Source organism: Bombina bombina, unplaced genomic scaffold (genome assembly GCF_027579735.1).
Source record: "Bombina bombina isolate aBomBom1 unplaced genomic scaffold, aBomBom1.pri scaffold_442, whole genome shotgun sequence".
NCBI lineage: Eukaryota > Metazoa > Chordata > Amphibia > Anura > Bombinatoridae > Bombina > Bombina bombina.
The window spans coordinates 277,001-294,753 of NW_026512538.1; the positions used below are offsets into that span (position 1 = coordinate 277,001).

Genomic DNA, 17,753 nt, shown 5'->3' on the forward strand with positions numbered 1-17,753 from the left:
AATAAAACAAACAATCTTATTCAACCAAAATAGAGTTTATAATTATTGGAGTGGAGTAAATTCATCAAACTATAGTGCACCATTTTTTAACTTGCAATATATTTTTGGACTTGGGGACCGATGATCTAAAGCTCTCCCCTCAGGTGAGATGATCTAAAAAGTCTCGTCAGTACGGCGAGGTCCCTCAAAGAATTTTGAAAACTCAAACTTTACCTTGAGAGATGTTTATCTCACTATAAGATAAAATATAAGGTCAAAACAAATCCCAAAGGTGTTGTGTGATTTCTCTCCATGACAGAGAGCTTTTGATCAATAGGCCCATGGTATATTAGTCTTTCAAAGGGATTGTTTTTTCTTCATGTTGAGGCTACAACTATAAAAAAATAAAATAAAGAGAAATTAAAGTTATTTTTATATAAGCATTAGAAATTAATAACAGCTTGCAAAATAAATGTTTTAAAAAGGCAAAACAGTCAACTGTGTTGTTAGCAAAATACAGTATGTATTGTCTTGCAGGTACACATCATTTTACAAAGATCAATCACAGAAATAGCAGCTCCTTTTCAACTTTTGTACCACAAATTATCAGCTGCCATGCTAGCATTAGAGTTGATCAGGGTTATGAGCAGTTGGAAATATATGTGGTCAGGTTGTAACAGCTTCTACTATCGAAGAAGAATTAAATGGATATGAAACCCAAGTTTTTTTTTCTTTCATGATTGAGATATAGTATACAATTTTAAAAACAACTTTCCAATCTACTTATCTTATTTTCTTTATTCTCTTGGTATCCTTTGTTGAAAAAACAGCAATGCACATGGGTGAGCCAATAGCATGAGGAATATATGTGTAGCCACCAAAAAAAACAGCTGCCTGTCAAGATATTAAAAAAAAAAAAAAGGATACTAAGAGAACAAAACAAATTAGATAATAGAAGTAAAATTGGAAAGGTGTTTAAAATTGAATGCTCTCTCTCACTGGTTTTCAAACCTGTCCTCAGGACTCTGAACTGGAGCACGGGTGAAATAATCAGCTGATTAGTAAACATGGTTACTTTGCTCTCATCCAAGGTAGCCCTCAAAATCTGGCCTGTTGGGGAGGCATGAGAACAGGTTTAAAAAACAGTGATATATCTGAATCATGAAATAAATACATTGGGTTTCATGTCCCTTTAACTCGGTGTGGATGATAATTTGATTTTGAGCATTCACATTGCGTTAAAGGCTGCCTTGTGTCACCTGTAAAGAATTTATATCAGATAAAGAACAGCCAAATAGAGAAGGGAGCTTAGTCCACAGCCATATTTAGTATCTACACAGGATACAGTGATTACTTTAGTGTAGCAGCTCAATCATAAAGTAATAGCTGTCACTACTACGTCACTACTACTTGGGGCTGTAGCTAAATGGCTGCCTCTACAGATTTATGAAGCTTGATTTCAATTTATACACAAGTCACAGGGTTGTGTCTACATAGTATCCCACAACAATATATGGTTTGAGTGAGTTAGATCCAGCCTATGGAATTTTTACATTTTGTAAGTTATGGATTCTTTAGTACACATGGTGGTTATCTAAAATAACTGTATCCATTCCGCACAGGTACTTAATAACATATTAAGGGCCAGTGATGATATAAATTTCTCAGCTCTGGCAAGATTATCATTCTTGTTAGTACTGTGAGGTCTCTCAAACCATTTTGAAAAGGCAAATTTTGGATTGAGAGATGTTTATCTCGTTATGCAGGGTTCCGGATGTGAAGGAGAAATAACTACAGGCGTACCTGGTTTTAGTACGCTTCGCAGATATTGCGTTATTTACAAACTGAAGGTTTGTGGCATTCTCATGTTTATTTCTTTGTTTTGTTTGTTTTGGCATTGAGGCATCTAACACTCAGCACAGGTCTGTCTGTTTTCTACTGCCTTCTGTTGTTTTAAATCCATAGGCCTCTACTTCAATTTGATATAACCACATATACCTCAAATAAAACTTTAAATAAATTAAATGAAGTTACTCAGATGAATGAGCTAAACAGTGTATCAAGGTACAACCAAAGAATATGAATTGATTTTATGTCTTTGTATTATATTCTCCTGCTCAAAAATCAGAGAGAATTTGTTCTGTTTTTAGGTATACAAAGCCACAAGTTATATCCAGGTTTTCAGCATAGAAAGTAAAACTAAAGTAATGGGTTGATTTAACTCCTTAAGGACGCAGATTTTTCCACAGTTTCCATGCATTCATGACAAAGGCAATTTTTGGCATTTTTGCTAAAAAGATTTAAAATAGTATTTCATGGGTGAGACAACGGAAACTTCTGCCAGACAAAATATAACGTGCATGATAGAGCTGTGTTTATAGCACAAATGTACCAAAATGTTATCAAAGACATATTCCATCACTGCCCTGATCTTTAGTAGTGATAGGCAGGAATGCAATTACTGGGACACCCTGAAAGGGTTGCCTCACTGGTGAGGATTTTTGCCACTGTCGGCTAGACCTGCTTTCCTGCAGCTCTTCAAATGTCTGCAATGTTTTCCTTGAGGATCAAAGCAGCACTGCCATACCATGAATGGTGGCCATCACTAGGGTAATTACACCTTAGAGTCAATATTATGACAATGTTAAAAAGATGCCAAGACAAAATAAATGTACTCGATACATAGGCATGCTTTTGTAGAAATATAACCATGCTGACAACAAGAAATTATCAACCAAATATAAGAGATATCTATATCTTGGCTCATACCCTTGGGTAATACCAAGGGAGACACCCCCTCTCTGAGGGAGTGGACAGAACCATGACCACTCCCCCAACTACCTGTTTATAAGTAGCCTCTCTTCCATACACCCCTCCTACTCCTTGTGATGTCCAACCAAGTAATAGTGGACCAAGGGAGAAAAGGGAAGGAACCCTTGTATTACCCAAGGGTATGAACCAAGATATAGAAATGTTTTATATGTGGTTGTTAATTTATAGTTATCTTGGCTCTACCTTGGGTTATACTTCACAGGTGAGATTACTGAAAAGCAGTAAAAAAAAAAAAAAAAAAACACAATGGGTGGGAAAGAAATATACTGTAAAATATAGATTTATTTAGAAGAAACAACAGAAGAAAGTATTTTTCTTCCAAATTTAGCAGAAGAAGATTGTTTAACATCCAATTTAAAATGTGAAATAAAAGTAGGAGGTGTTTTCCAGACTGCTGCTCGACAGATTTCAGATGGGGTAGCACCAGCTTCGATAGTCCATAAAGTTGCCACTACCCTAGTGGAATGTACCCTGAGCCCTTCAGGAACTGTTTCATTGTTTTGTTGTAGGCATTTGAGAAGGCTTGAACAATCCAGTTATAGATGGTGGTTTTAGCTGGAGCTTGACCCTGACGAAAACCTTCCGGTCCGGTTTCCTTATTGACTGGGTCCTGGAAACATAGATGTACAAACATCATACCACATCCAACTTATAAAGTGGTTTATTTTGAGCTTCTTTATTGTTGGGACAGAAAAAGGGTAGAACAACATCTTGAGAACGATGAAAATTACCAACTACTTTGGGAAGAAACTCAGGAACTGTTCTCAAAACAATTTAATTTTGTAAGGTAATGTATGGTTCCTTTCCCGAAAAGGCCTGAAGTTCTGATACATGTCTAGGAGAAGCAATAGCTACAAGAAATATTGTCTTTAAAGTTTTCTTAGTGGTTCAAATGGTACAAAGCTAAACAAATAGATTTGCAGCTGAGTAGACATATAGTATGGTAACAAACGATGGTATGTTGTGTAACGAAAGGCAGTGCGAATGTGACAACTTCAAAGCCAAGGAAAGAAATTGTAGTGTTACCTCGTAGCAGGTCTCCTTATATCAATCACCACTAGATAGTTCTCTGCGGAAGACACCAAGCAGACAGATTGGGAGCCACTCCCAGTGCTCCCTGAGGAAAAAGCAACGTCCAATAGAGCAACAGGTTACCTGTACAGCAAATGCTGAAACCGCAAGCTGTGTGAGGGTAAAATACAAACTTAATTTGTTCATCCGTTAAAAAGACAGAGTACAGCAGGGCTCAAGGGGAACAAACTGTCCAACAGTTTCCTGCCCGTATGGCACTTCGTCAGGGACTGCATATATCCACAAACATTTGCTCCTTAAAAAGGCTTGCAACTTGATTAGCGGACGTACTAACACATGGTGTAGATTCTTAAAAGGTATAGAATTATCTGACGCCAATAGCTGTGATGTCAGGCATAAACATATGATGCCACAGAGAGTGCATGAATTAAGTACTGCCCCTATTTTAAAAAGTCATGGATATTTCGTGCAAATACATAATGGAGGATCATAGTACGTACTAATGTATTTATAAAAATTGTTATTATGCATTAATGAACCAAGACTGATGCAAACAATTGAGAAGAATACGTATGACACATTATTATTTGTATATATATTTTCAAAATAGTGGCACATAGCCGCTGGGTTAGTAAAGTAAAAAGGAAAAAAATAAAAAAATATGAAATGTTGATACCTGTAAATATATATGTAAACGACTTTTCAAAATAGCGGCAGTACTTAATTAATGCACTCTCTGTGGCCTCATATGTTTATGCCTGACATTGTTTCCAGTGATACAAGATACATATGCAATGTAACCTTACTATATATTTAGTTACTTAATGGCAACACTGTTAGGCATTACATCACAGCTATTGGCGTCAGAGGATTCTATACCTTTAAGAATCAACACCATGTGTTAGTACTTCGGCTAATCAAGTTATAAGCCTTTTAAAAAAGCAAATGTTTGTGTATATGCAGTCCCTGACAAAGTGCCTATGGGCAGGAAATGCGGTGGACAGTTTGGTTCAGGTTCCCCTTGAGCCCTGCTGTTGCTGTACTCTGTCTTTTTAATGGATGAACGAATAAAGTTTGTATTTTACCCTCACACAGCTTGTGGATTTAGCTTTTGTCGGATTTAGTTTTTTGCTCTATTGGACATTGCTTTTTACTCAGGGAGCACCGGGAGTGGCTCCCAACCTGTCTGCCTGGCGTCTTCCACAGAGAACTATCTAGCGCTGATCGATATAAGGAGACCTGCTACGAGGTAACACTACAATTTCCTTCCTTGGCTTTGAAGTTGTCGTATACACACTGCCTCTCGTTACACAACATACCATCGATTGTTACCATACTATTTATTACTTTTTTGTCAACTACGTATATGTACCTACTTTGTATCTAGCACACATATATTATGTCACTGCTACAGTATACCGACATCTCTCCTATGATTTATGTTGCTTTCATGAACTAACTAAGCAAATGGATAGCACGATATATCCACATAGATACATTTTTTAAGATTCAGCAACATTTTTAACGTTACAAGCCTAAGCCACTCAGCTGCAAATACATTTGTTTAGCTTTGCACTGTGCGATATTTGCTCCCAGCAGCTGCAGCATTGGAATAATGGCAGAAGATAATTACTCCAATCACAAAGTTAAGTTTAACTCCTTAATACAGGGTACATTCTCAATTGGGGAACTAGTGGAGGATCTCAGTTCCATCTTCGTGCTAAGAGAAAAAAAGGAAATCCAAGAGCTAAAGCTCTGGTCGGACATTGAATTTCACAAATTATATAAACACAAGAGGAGAAAATCCCTAGAGGTCTCAGGATGAAGAATATCCAGAATATGCCTCACAACGTCCTGATTTCATGACAGAGTGGAATAACACTTTAGGTTATTTTGTTGAAGCAACTCCTGAAGGATAAAGAAGCTGAACACATGAAAGTCTGTCAAGAGATTACTGAACTCAAAGATAATTGTATACGATTTATAAGTGATCCCAAGTACAAAAATGTTCAAGACCAACTCGATACCACTATTAATAAGTTGGATGATGAGCTCACAGAGGTCAAAATGAAAAAGTACAACAGGGATTGCAAAGATTATGATCTGAAAATAGTATACAATTGGAATCAGAACAGACATATTAGAACCAATAAGAAGAAGACGGAAGGGAAGAAGGTAACCTTTTCTAGTTTTGAGGTTGATATCTCAGATGACAATCCGAAAGCCTCTACACCGATCAGGGATAACAGTGCTAATCGTCAAGAATACAAAACAGTGAAACCGAAGAAAGGATCAGACAACTCAGTTGAATCTCAACATGAGAGGCAGTGTAATGTGAGTTGTTCAAAGAATGGACTACAATCTGCAGGGGGAGCAGCCACTCCTGCAAGGTACCCAAGCAGAAACCCAGTAAAGAACAAAGGATCAAACATAAAGAAGAAGGATTAATAGGAAAAATAACTGGATATGAAGATCTTGATGTGGTGAATTTATCGTCCACTCCTTTGACCTCAGCTGAAATAGCTGTTCTTTCTAAAGGTTTGTGATTTGTACCTAGTAATAACTTTAATCTTTCCCAGACATCTTCTGAGGCTTTTAGATAAAATTCCAATGTAAGAGGACGACATACTGCTAACAATAGATGTCACCTCCCTCTACTTATGCATCCCTCATGACAAAGGCTTAAAGGCTTTGGAGTTTATGTTGAGATTGTACACAGATTTTGAGGATGCTTACATAAGGTTTATGCGTGATGGGGTGAAATTTTTGCTTATCCATAATTTTTTCACATTTGAAGGTACCTGCTATGTACAAACCCAAGGTACAGAAATGGGTGCAAAGATCGCCCCATCATAAGCTAACTTGTATCTGTTTTTTTTTTTAATTTGAAAAGATGTTTTGCAGTACAAATCCTTATAAATCCAACATCAAATTCTACCATAGATTTATTGACGATTTGATAATAATTTGGAAGGGAAGCACTGAGGAAGCAGTGGAATTTGTGAATTACGTTAACCATAATGATGAAAATTTAGACTCTACATATACTGCGTCATCTGAACAAATAACTTTCTTAGATGTCAATATAGTCCTGAATCACGACATAAACAAATTAACTACAGAAACATTTAGGAAACCCACATCGGGAAACACCATTTTGAAAGCCAATTCGAATCATCCGTCCCATTTTTAAAAAGCCATCCTGAAGGGACAATACATGAGGCCGAGACGTAATTGCACTGACATAGGCACATATTGTAAACAGGCAGATCTTTTAATTAGACATCTTCAAGAAAGAGGTTATAATGAAACTTTCCTAGAGAAAACTTAAACTGATGTCAAAAAGGTATGAATAGGGAAGATTTACTCACTGACAAATTAAAGGAACAATCAAAAGGTGATCCCCCCTCTAACTTTTGTAACCACATACAGTAAGCAATTTGGCCAGATCAGTAATATTACTCGCAAATACATGCCCATTTTAGAAAGAGATTAGCCCTTGAGTAGTACTCAAAGTAAAAACGGAGTGAGATGTGTGTCCAAAAGAGCCAAAACTATTGGGTATTACTTATATAGAGATTTCTCTAAGAAAAATACAAACTCTTGGCTCCAACCGACTAAAGGCTTTTTTTAAGTGTAGAAGAAATCCATGTAAAAGCTGTGATTATGCCATTGTAGGTAGAAATTTCAAGTCTACTAAAACAGGAAGATCCTATGATACCAGACATCAAATAACTTGTAATTCAAGTTTTGTAGTTTATCTTATCACATGCAAGATTTGTGACAAGCAATATGTGGGTAGGACTACTAGGTTATTGAAGGACCATATCAAAAAACATTTATTATCAATTTCACATAATTCTCCCAAAACCCCAGTTGCAAAACATTTTGCTTCACACAATTTGCCTCTAAATGACAGTAGTCTCCGTACTATGTTTAGCTTTCAAGGTAAAGACGTAGTCCACAAAAATATCAAAGGGGGAGATAGAGTAGCAGTTCTGAATAGAAAATAAGTGTTCCGGATTTTCACATTGTCTACTGGTAGCCCCCTAGGGATTAACGAGATCACTGATATATGATACTGAGTAGATTGATACCCTCCATTTATAACATGGGCCCTTTTTTGCTTTTGCAACACTGGCATGACATGTTGATTGTAGACATTTTGAGCATTACAACCCTCACCCATATTTTATTTATATTTAGTATATTATCAGTTCACTTTCACTGTAAACACGGAATTTCACAGGGATTTTAATATTAACACTGTTTGATACATTAGTTGTTTTTACACTATTTTCATAAAATTCTCCACACAGTTTTAGTTTAAATATTATTTCCATATTCTTCTTCTTTATTCACTTCTATAGATTTAAGGTGCACTTTGCACACAGAATATTGTATAACACAATGTAAGTTATACATCTCAGATACTTTATCTTCAGATATCAACACATCATATCTTTTATTTCATTTTACTTGACTCACCCAGCAGCTATGTGCCGCAATTTTGAATATATATACACAACAAATAATAATATGTGTCATACGTATTCTTCTCAATTGTTTGCATCAGTCTTGGTTCATTAATGCATAATAACAATTTTTATAAACACATTAGTATGTACTATGATCCTCCATGATGTATTAGCATGGAATATCCATGAACCAAAATTTAGTAATAACGACTTTTTAAAATAGCGGCAGTACTTAATTCATGCACTCTCTGTGGCCTTATATGTTTATGCCTGACATTGTTTCAATTGATACAAGATTCAAGTTTGTATTTTACCCTCACACAGCTTGCGGTTTCAGCTTTTGCCGTACAGGTAACCTGTTGCTCTATTGGTTCAAATGGAACATTCATCAGAGCCTCAAGAACAAGAGGTAAATCCCAAGTAGGCATAAAAGATCTTGCAGGACGACGGATATGAGCCAATGCTTATAATAATTGTACAAGCAGAGGTTCCAAAGACCATTTATTTCCTGAAATAAATATTTGCTGAAACTTGCACTTTTAAGGTTCTTAGGACTGAAGGAAAAAATCATGTAGAAATTCTAGCAGATGTGATAAATCAAATTGATCTGAAGAAATGGAATGCTGAGATATCTAAGAAGAAAAGACATCCTATATTCTGTAATAAACTGTGGATGTTGACTTATTTCTGGGTTGAAGTAAAGTTTGAATGACAGATGTAGTATGTTTAACTGTTGTAATCGAATGCTGCCAATTTCGACCGTTGTCTATGAAGAATGGGTCCTTGATGAAGTAGATCCCTTGATTTAGAAAGAATCCAAGGAGGAGCTATCACCAATTTTTGCAGAAGGGAGAACCAAGGCCTCCTGGGCCAATATAAAATTACTGCGATAAATCTCGCCTTCTCTGTTTGAATTCTGTGCAGTAGACGGGGAATGAGTGGTATTAAAGGAAAAACATAGATGAGTTTGAATTTCCACTCCTGCGCAAGAGCATCCACCCCGTAGGCCTGAGGTGTTGGATACCTGCTGAAGAATAAGGGTGTTTAATGATTGCGACAATGTCATCAGATCTATGTCTGTATATCCCCATTTCGTTATGAAAAATGTTTCGACTGAGAAAATCCACTTATATGTTCTTGCTGCCGGGAAGATAAATGGCAGACAGGTTCTGAGCAAAGCACAGTGCCCAAATCAAAATTGGAGAAAATTTCTTTAGAACCTGTCGACTCCTTGTGCCTCCTTAAAAATGGACATAAACACTGGCTGTCCTGTTGTCCATCAAAATCTTTATAGACTTGCCCTGCAGAATACTTTGAAAATTAATCAAGGCCTGAAATATTGCTGGGACTTAAAGAAGATTGGCAGGAAGGTGTTGTATTCTGAGGAGCCACAGTCCATGCACAAACTGCCCCTGACAGACCGCCCCCAGCCTGTTTTGCTTGAATCTGTCCATAAGCAGACAACCTCTGGAAAGATTTGGTGAGGCACTTTCCGAACTGATAAGGAAAAAGGATGTACTAAGAGAGACTCTGATATTTGTTTCAATGCTAAAGGAAGTATAACTGTAGAACCCGCATTTTCACTTGACCATTTTACTAAATGGATTACAGACACCATGTGGCCCAACATCTTCCACATCCTTACTGATAGATGCTGGCATAGTTTAAGCATTTTAAAACGCTTTATAAGGACCTATATTCGATGTGTAGGCAGTGAAACCAGCTGATCCACAGTATTGAACTGTGTCCCCAAAAACTGATTTTATTTTTAGTGGTTTTCAACTGGCTTTTCTGGCAATTAATTAACCATCCATGGTCTTGTAAAAATTGGAGAACTAAGTCCCTGTGTTGACATGCCGTTGTAGGTGGATTTGCAATTATTAAAATGTTGTACAAATAATGGAGTATATAGATGCCTCTTTCTCAAAGGTTTACAATTAGGGTAACCAAGACCTTTGTGAATATTCATGGTGCAGTGGAAATACCGAAAGACAGTGCTCTGAATTTAAAATGACGGTCCCCCACTGAGAAGCGTAGGAATTTTCTGCTATTAGGATATGAAAATAGGCGTCTTTCAGGTGTATGGATAGAACAAATGCCATTCAGGAACCATTTTGATAACACTCAGAAGGGTCTCCATCTTGAAGGTCTTTTTTACCAGGTAAGTATTTAGCCTTCATAAATCCAGAACAGGCCTCCATGAGCTGTCTTTTTTCTTTACAAGAAACAGAGGAGAGTAAAATCTCTGAAACTTGTTACTGTATGGAACTTCCTGGATAACTTCTTGAACCAAAAGCTTGCTGACAAAGTTGTGAATTTCCGCCAATTTCTGTTGATCCTGAGGGAGTGGCGATGTCACAAAGCACAGTAAAGGGGCAAGACTTTTGAACTGTAGATGATACACTGCCAATAAAAGATTCAGGACCCAATCTTCTGAGATTACAAATTCAAGAACATCTGGAAGATGACAAAGTCAAACCTGTCCTCAGGCCTCAATAACAGGCCAGATTTTGAGGATATCTGAACTGAAGCACAGGTGAAAATCAGCAAACATGGTTATTAATTTGCTCTCAACCAAGGTTACCCTGAAAATCTGGACTGTTAGAGAGGCCTGAGGAGTGGATTGATAACCCCTGCACTAAACAATTACTCAATTGTTGAATGATGTAGCCTAAGGAAATAAACAACCGATACTGCTGTATCAGTTTGAGCTTAAACAGCTCTTTCTTCACTTTTTACAGACGAAAAACAGACTCAACATGTATTGATGCTATTTTATATGATAGAGTACAGTGTCCCTTTAAGTTTTAGAAAAGGGAACTATGTGCACCCAAGAGAGTTCTACAAAGATTTTCTCTAATCTTGGCACAAACTTTCCACTCAATGTTATAGCCAATAAAAAGATTGTATAATTGTTGTGGCGCTGCTGTCAATTGCTGACATAATTATACAGCATGGGATCAGATGCATCCAGCATCAACATATTACAGTAAGTTGTCTCTGATAAAGATGGTAATACTGATTTATCTCCATTTAGTGATTGGCAAACTAGTCTGAAACAGCGAGATACACATGGGAGCTAGGCAATGGATTTTGTATCCAAATATATGAAATTAAAAACAAAAAGGAGTCAAAAGTATAATTCTTGGAGCTATGGATCTGTCAAGTCTGTTTTAAACACATCAAACATAACTATTGTAAACTATGTCCCTTTAATAAAATATGAAAGTCAAAACATATAATGGAGTGATACTGCCCCAAGATAAAATTGAGACATTTTGCAAAGCGTGTTTTAAAACATGGCTGCCTTGTAGGTATGTGGCATCCAGATATCATACCTATCAATCAGCTCCACTTTTTTGTCTAGTAGTAGCTGCTGCAGAACTGCATGCTGGGGCTGTACAGCTCAAGCATAGTACTGACCTTTCATCTCCCTTTTAAGTCTCTTTGCTAAAGGGACACAAAAATGATTAGAGATTATATTGAAAATAGATTTTATTTATAAGCATTCACTCACAAGGGCTTATTGCATCCGATGGAGATACACTTGCATGTGCTATCCCAAAGCAATAATCACTTGGGGGGTGGGGGTTTTCCTATCCTTACTATGACTGCAACTGCCTGATCAGCTCAAATTCATATTAGGCAAGGAGGTTGCAGTCTTGACCATACCCACCATAAGTTCCTTTGTAATGTTAGGTACATATTATGATTACAGCCTGCTTAAATAAATTGCATACAATAATAAATTACATATACATAAGATCAGGGTTCTTCAAACCTTTTTCCCCAAAGACCCTGTGCAATAATACCACCTACCTTTGCGACTATATATATATATATATATATATATATATATATATATATATATATATATATATATATATATATATATTTCTTTTTTTATTATTTTTTTTTTAAGGTACTAACATTTTTAAATCAAATTTACATTTGGTGCAAACACATTTTTGATTATTATTGTTTGAGCTGCCCTGGTTCTATACTGTTGCTATTTAGACATAGAATAATCTTTAAAGTTTCCCATTGATATTTTGTATTAGGTGCCTGTTTGTAGAATTAAAAGGGAAATTAAAGACATGGGGGCTGATTTATTAATGTCTGGCGGACATGATCTGCTGAAGCGGATCATGTCCGCCAGGCATCGCTGAATGCCGACAGCATACGCTGTCAGCATTTAACATTGCACAAGCGGTTCTGGTAAACTGCTTGTGCAATGCAGCCCCCTGCAGATTGGGCCGATTGCTGTCTGACACCTCAGAGGAGGCGTATGAGTTAAAGGGACAGTACACTGTAGAATTGTTTTTCCATAAATTTATTTTAAATGACTTGTTATACCAACTGCAGAGTATAACATATTTGAGAAATTGCATTTTTCGGATTATTCGTGTATATGGAGTAGCTAGTTTTGTGCTTTGAAACCACAGCCTATTACAATGGGTTGAGCTTCAGGTAATATCAGATCTCATTATGTTATCACTTTTATGTACACAGACTTGCTTCCTTATCTTATATTTGTCTGGAACACCAAAGCTCAATACATAGAGAGAACAATGGAAAATTATTATTTTATTACTTAACTATCATGCCCCCCACTGAGGGTGTAATCTCTTCTGCTGGCTGTGTTTACTTAGGCTTGTTAATAGCGTATACGCCAGTATCAAAACTTTCAGTATAGGTTGGGAAACCACAAGCTAAATCAGCTATTTCAAATGCTGAAATATGAGTAAAGGAGCTACTTGCAACCAATTTAATACACTCTAGCAGGTAAAAAGGATCATTGGGAATAATTTAAAGGGGAGAAAGTTTTTGGGTGAACTGTCCCTTTAAGGAGCAGTGGTCTTAAGACCGCTGCTTCTTAACTCCTGTTTCCGGCAAGGCTGGCGCGGAAACAGGTACATTAGGCCCCATGGTTCAGATAGAAGATGCAATTATGAGACTATATATATATATATATATATATATATATATATATATATATATATATATATATATATATATATATTTCTGCTGTAAAATTGCTTTGTACTATTGGGATCAGAAGCAGCAATGCATCACTGAGAGATAATTGGCAATTGGTGGCTATACGTATATACCTGCTGTCAAGGGCTCACCAGATGTGTTGAGCTAGCTCACAGTAGTGCACTGATGTTCTGGATCTGGACTTTAACCTCTTTGCAGAGATTAAAGTAAAAATTCAACTTACAACTGAGAGTATACAAACAACCGATTTATGTATATGCATCATGCACACACTTGTGTGAAAAGGAAAAGATTGTCACAAAGACTATTCACCAATATCTAGGTATGTTTCAAAAGATCCCTGTAAACATGTACAATAGGGCAATCTGAATTTATTTTACTTACAGAGAGAAATTTAAAAGGACAGGAAACCCTTTTTTTTCACGATTCAGATAGAGCACTGGTTGTCAAACCTGTCCTCAGCCCTCCCCAACAGGCCAGGTTTTCAGGATTACCTTGGATGAGTGCAGGTAAAATAACCATGTTTACTAATCACCTGTGCTCCAGTTCAGATATACTCAAAATGTGGCCTGTTACGGAGACCTGAGGACAGGTTTGAAAACCAGTGAGATACAGTTTTCAACATCTTTCCAATTTACTTCTGCACAATTTGTGTGTGCAGCCAACAATCAGTAAATAACACCCAGGTGCTGAGTCTACTTAGCTATGCTTTGCAACAAAGGATAACTAAATAATAAAGCAAATGAGATAACAGAAGTAAATTGAAAAGTTGTTTAAAATTGTATGTTTTAACTGAATCATGGATGGGAAAAAAAAATGGGGTTCCTGTCCTTTTAAATATTGCAGGGCTAACTTGTCCACTATACACCTATAATTCCATGGTGTCAACATTTAATATGTTGATACAGCAATTTTACTCGTGGTATTTTAAATTCCAACACATTCACCTCAAGATTTCAAATGGATTTTGTGAGCTCACCTAGGGACTAATAGATCCATATACAGACTATTAAAAACAAAACACGCTAAAGGTCAACACTAGAGGGTCAGTGGCCCAAAGACTGAATAAAAGCAACAGACAAAACACACATTCAAACCTTTATAAGGACCAGCTCTATCAAACACTATAAAACAACACGCAGGTAAAAGCCAGAGCAGAGAGCAATACTGTACAAATAGATACAATTTACATCACGGTGCATATAGAACACGCAGTCATGTGACAGGAATGAGGCTGCCAGCAATACACACACAGCAGCGCTAGCAATATGCTTACATATGAAGCCATAATAACACTCAGGTCTCTCAGCAGTCCCACACAGCGAGTTCACTGTAATTTGGTCCTCCCGGAAACAACTCTGCTGCTTTAGGTTCCGGATGCGTTTTTTGTTCACTGAGGGATAAGTTACTGTTGGTTTATTTTTTTTTACGTTTTTAAGCTGTGGTTGGCGACTTAAAACTACGGTGACTGCGACTTATATTTAGTTATTAAAAAAACGTTCATAGAATGACCAAGAGTCAATATAAAACATTACATGTCCAAGACTAAAGTAAGGTAATAGATGCATTTGTTAAAAGTATCCAAATCACCAGAGGACAGAGACTATATATAGCCAGTCAGAGTCTATGGATGCATGTTCTGAGCAGGGTTTATCAAATATGCAGCAGCCTGCTCTGTGCTGGATCACCACACATAAACAGCAATACTGTCGTTCTTTCCAAAGTTAGTTTTGGTCTAATTGGAATGATATATATATATATATATATATATATGAATTTAAATGTGTTTGAAAGAGATGTTTGTCTGACCAATTACATTAATACTTTAACGCAGGCTCTGTCTCTTCATTTCCTGTGGTGTATCAGCCACTTCTAACATCTAAAAGCCTGGCTTCTATGTTTGTGTGGCAGCAAGGTTCAGAGATCTTTCCTCCCTTCCCTGTCTCTGTGCTTGGTCCCATAATGCATGGTATGGCAGCCTTCGATGGTTTACAGCTGGATGGAGTCACTATAACCTATAGGCAGGCTCAGTGTAGTTTGAACAAGGTTTCATTTTCCAGTGTTCTTAGTATTGGACCCTATGAGGGGTAGTTATCAACGTGTCTACTTTACCTGCCTTCACCGGCCCAATACGCCCGCCTAAGCTCGCCTCACATCGCCGCCGCGGACCTGCAAAAATTCGCCTAAGTTATCAAAAAAGCTGTCAAAAAGCCGCGCACCAAGTACGGGGCGATGAGCAGCGGACTGTGAGAGTTATCACGCATCCGATCTCGCTGCTCTTCGGCTTTTTTACAGCTTTCTTGCTAGCCTGTCACTAAGCACCCACACTAACTACACTGTTCTACCCCTATACCGGTGCCCCCGGAGCCCCCTGCAACTAAATAAAGTTATTAACCCCTAAACCGCCGCTCCCGGACACCGCCGCCACCTACATTATACCAAGTAACCCCTATCATGCCCCCCCTATACCGCCGCCCTCTATAATAAAGTTATTAACCCCTATCCTGCCGATCCCGGACCTCGCCGCAACTAAATAAATAGTTTAACCCCTAAACCGCCGCTCCCGGACCCCGCCGCAACCTATATTAAACTTATTAACCCCTATCCTGCCCCCCTACACCATCGACACCTATAATAAAGTTATTAACCCCTATCCTGCCCCCCCCTACACCGCCGCCACTGTAATCAAATTATTAACCCCTAAACCTAAGTCTAACACTAACCCTAACTTAAATATTAATGAAATAAATCTAAATAATATTTCTATTATTAACTAAATTAATCCTATTTAAAACTAAATACTTACCTTTAAAATAAACCCTAATATAGCTACAATATAAATTATAATTATATTGTAGCTATCTTAGGATTTATTTTTATTTTACAGGCATCTTTCAATTTATTTTAACAAGGTACAATAGCTATTAAATAGTTATTAACTATTTAATAGCTACCTAGCTAAAATAAAGAGAAATTTACCTGTAAAATAAAAACTAACCTAAGTTACAATTACACCTAACACTACACTATACTTAAAGGGACACTAAACGATTGAAAAAACTTATCTTAAATCCCTCTATCAATCTTTGATATTAATATTTGTAATTGGCTTTGCTTGTCATATTATTACCATTCTCTCTATATTCTGCTTCAAAAATAAATTGAATTCCAAACCCACCGTTATAAGCTTTGGTTTGAAGAACGAATAATTCATGATAACCTGAGTTATCAAGATGGCCGACTTTGTCCGTACTGTGCATGCGCGATCTATCTTACATGTCATCCTCTACAACAAGCCGTATCCTGTGTAAATGAATAGCTATTCAATTGCTAGGATTTTGTATAGCGCATGCGTTGTGCCAGTAGCTTCATTTGCTTTACTGAGGAATCAAAGCGGCTATCTGCGTATGCACGAACCAATGGGTGACGAAACAATGCGATAATTATATGCACGAAAATGCATTGTGATTGGAGACATAATTTTGTATTGAAGGCAGCATAAAAGGGGGTTTGGCTTTGATTACGTTTTTGCTAAAATAATATATATAGTTTTATAACGCTTATAACGCTCGTTTTAAGGTCAAAGTGGGTAAGTTTTGATATTTGAATTGTGTAGATTCGTTTGTGATGATTTATTTATATGCAAAAATTTAAACTTTTGGAATCTTTTAAATAAATTATTCCTATTTAAACTAAATACTTACCTGTAAAATAAACCCTAAGATAGCTACAATATAATTAATAATTACATTGTAGCTATTTTAGGATTTATATTTATTTTACAGGTAACTTTGTATTTATTTTAGCTAGTTAGAATAGTTATTAAATAGTTATTAACTATTTAATAACTACCTAGCTAAAAGAAATACAAAATTACGTGTAAAATAAATCCTAACCTAAGTTACAATTAAACCTAACACTACACTATCATTAAATTAATTAAATAAATGAGCTACACATAACTACAATTAAATACAATTACATAAACTAACTAAAGTACAAAAAATAAAAAAAGCTAAGTTACAAAAAATAAAAAAAATAAGTTACAAACATTTTAAAAATATTACAACAATTTTAAGCTAATTACACCTAATCTAAGCCCCCTAATAAAATAACAAAGCCCCCCAAAATAAAAAAAATGCCCTACCCTATTCTAAATTAAAAAAGTTCAAAGCTCTTTTACCTTACCAGCCCTTAAAAGGGCCTTTTGCGGGGCATGCCCCAAAGAAAACTGCTCTTTTGCCTGTAAAAGAAAAATACAACCCCCTCCAACATTAAAACCCACCACCCACATGCCCCTAATCTAACCCAAACCCCCCTTAAAAAAACCTAACACTACCCCCCTGAAGATCATCCTACCTTGAGTTGTCTTCAGCCAGCCGACCCACCGATGGAACCGAAGAGGAGATCCGGAGCGGCAGAAGTGATCCT

At 36.8% G+C, this 17,753-nt stretch overlaps 1 protein-coding gene across 1 annotated transcript in view; it reads right to left on the reverse strand.

Annotated features, from left to right (window-relative positions):
- Positions 1-14,664, reverse strand: part of LOC128644350 (protein FRA10AC1) — a gene marked incomplete at its 3' end in the record, with an annotated part of 238,489 nt that extends 223,825 nt beyond the window's left edge. The window contains 1 exon segment of the mRNA XM_053697004.1: positions 14,599-14,664. Within this exon segment, the coding sequence (XP_053552979.1) occupies positions 14,599-14,610 (12 nt within the window).
- Between the last annotated feature and the right edge of the window lie 3,089 nt (positions 14,665-17,753).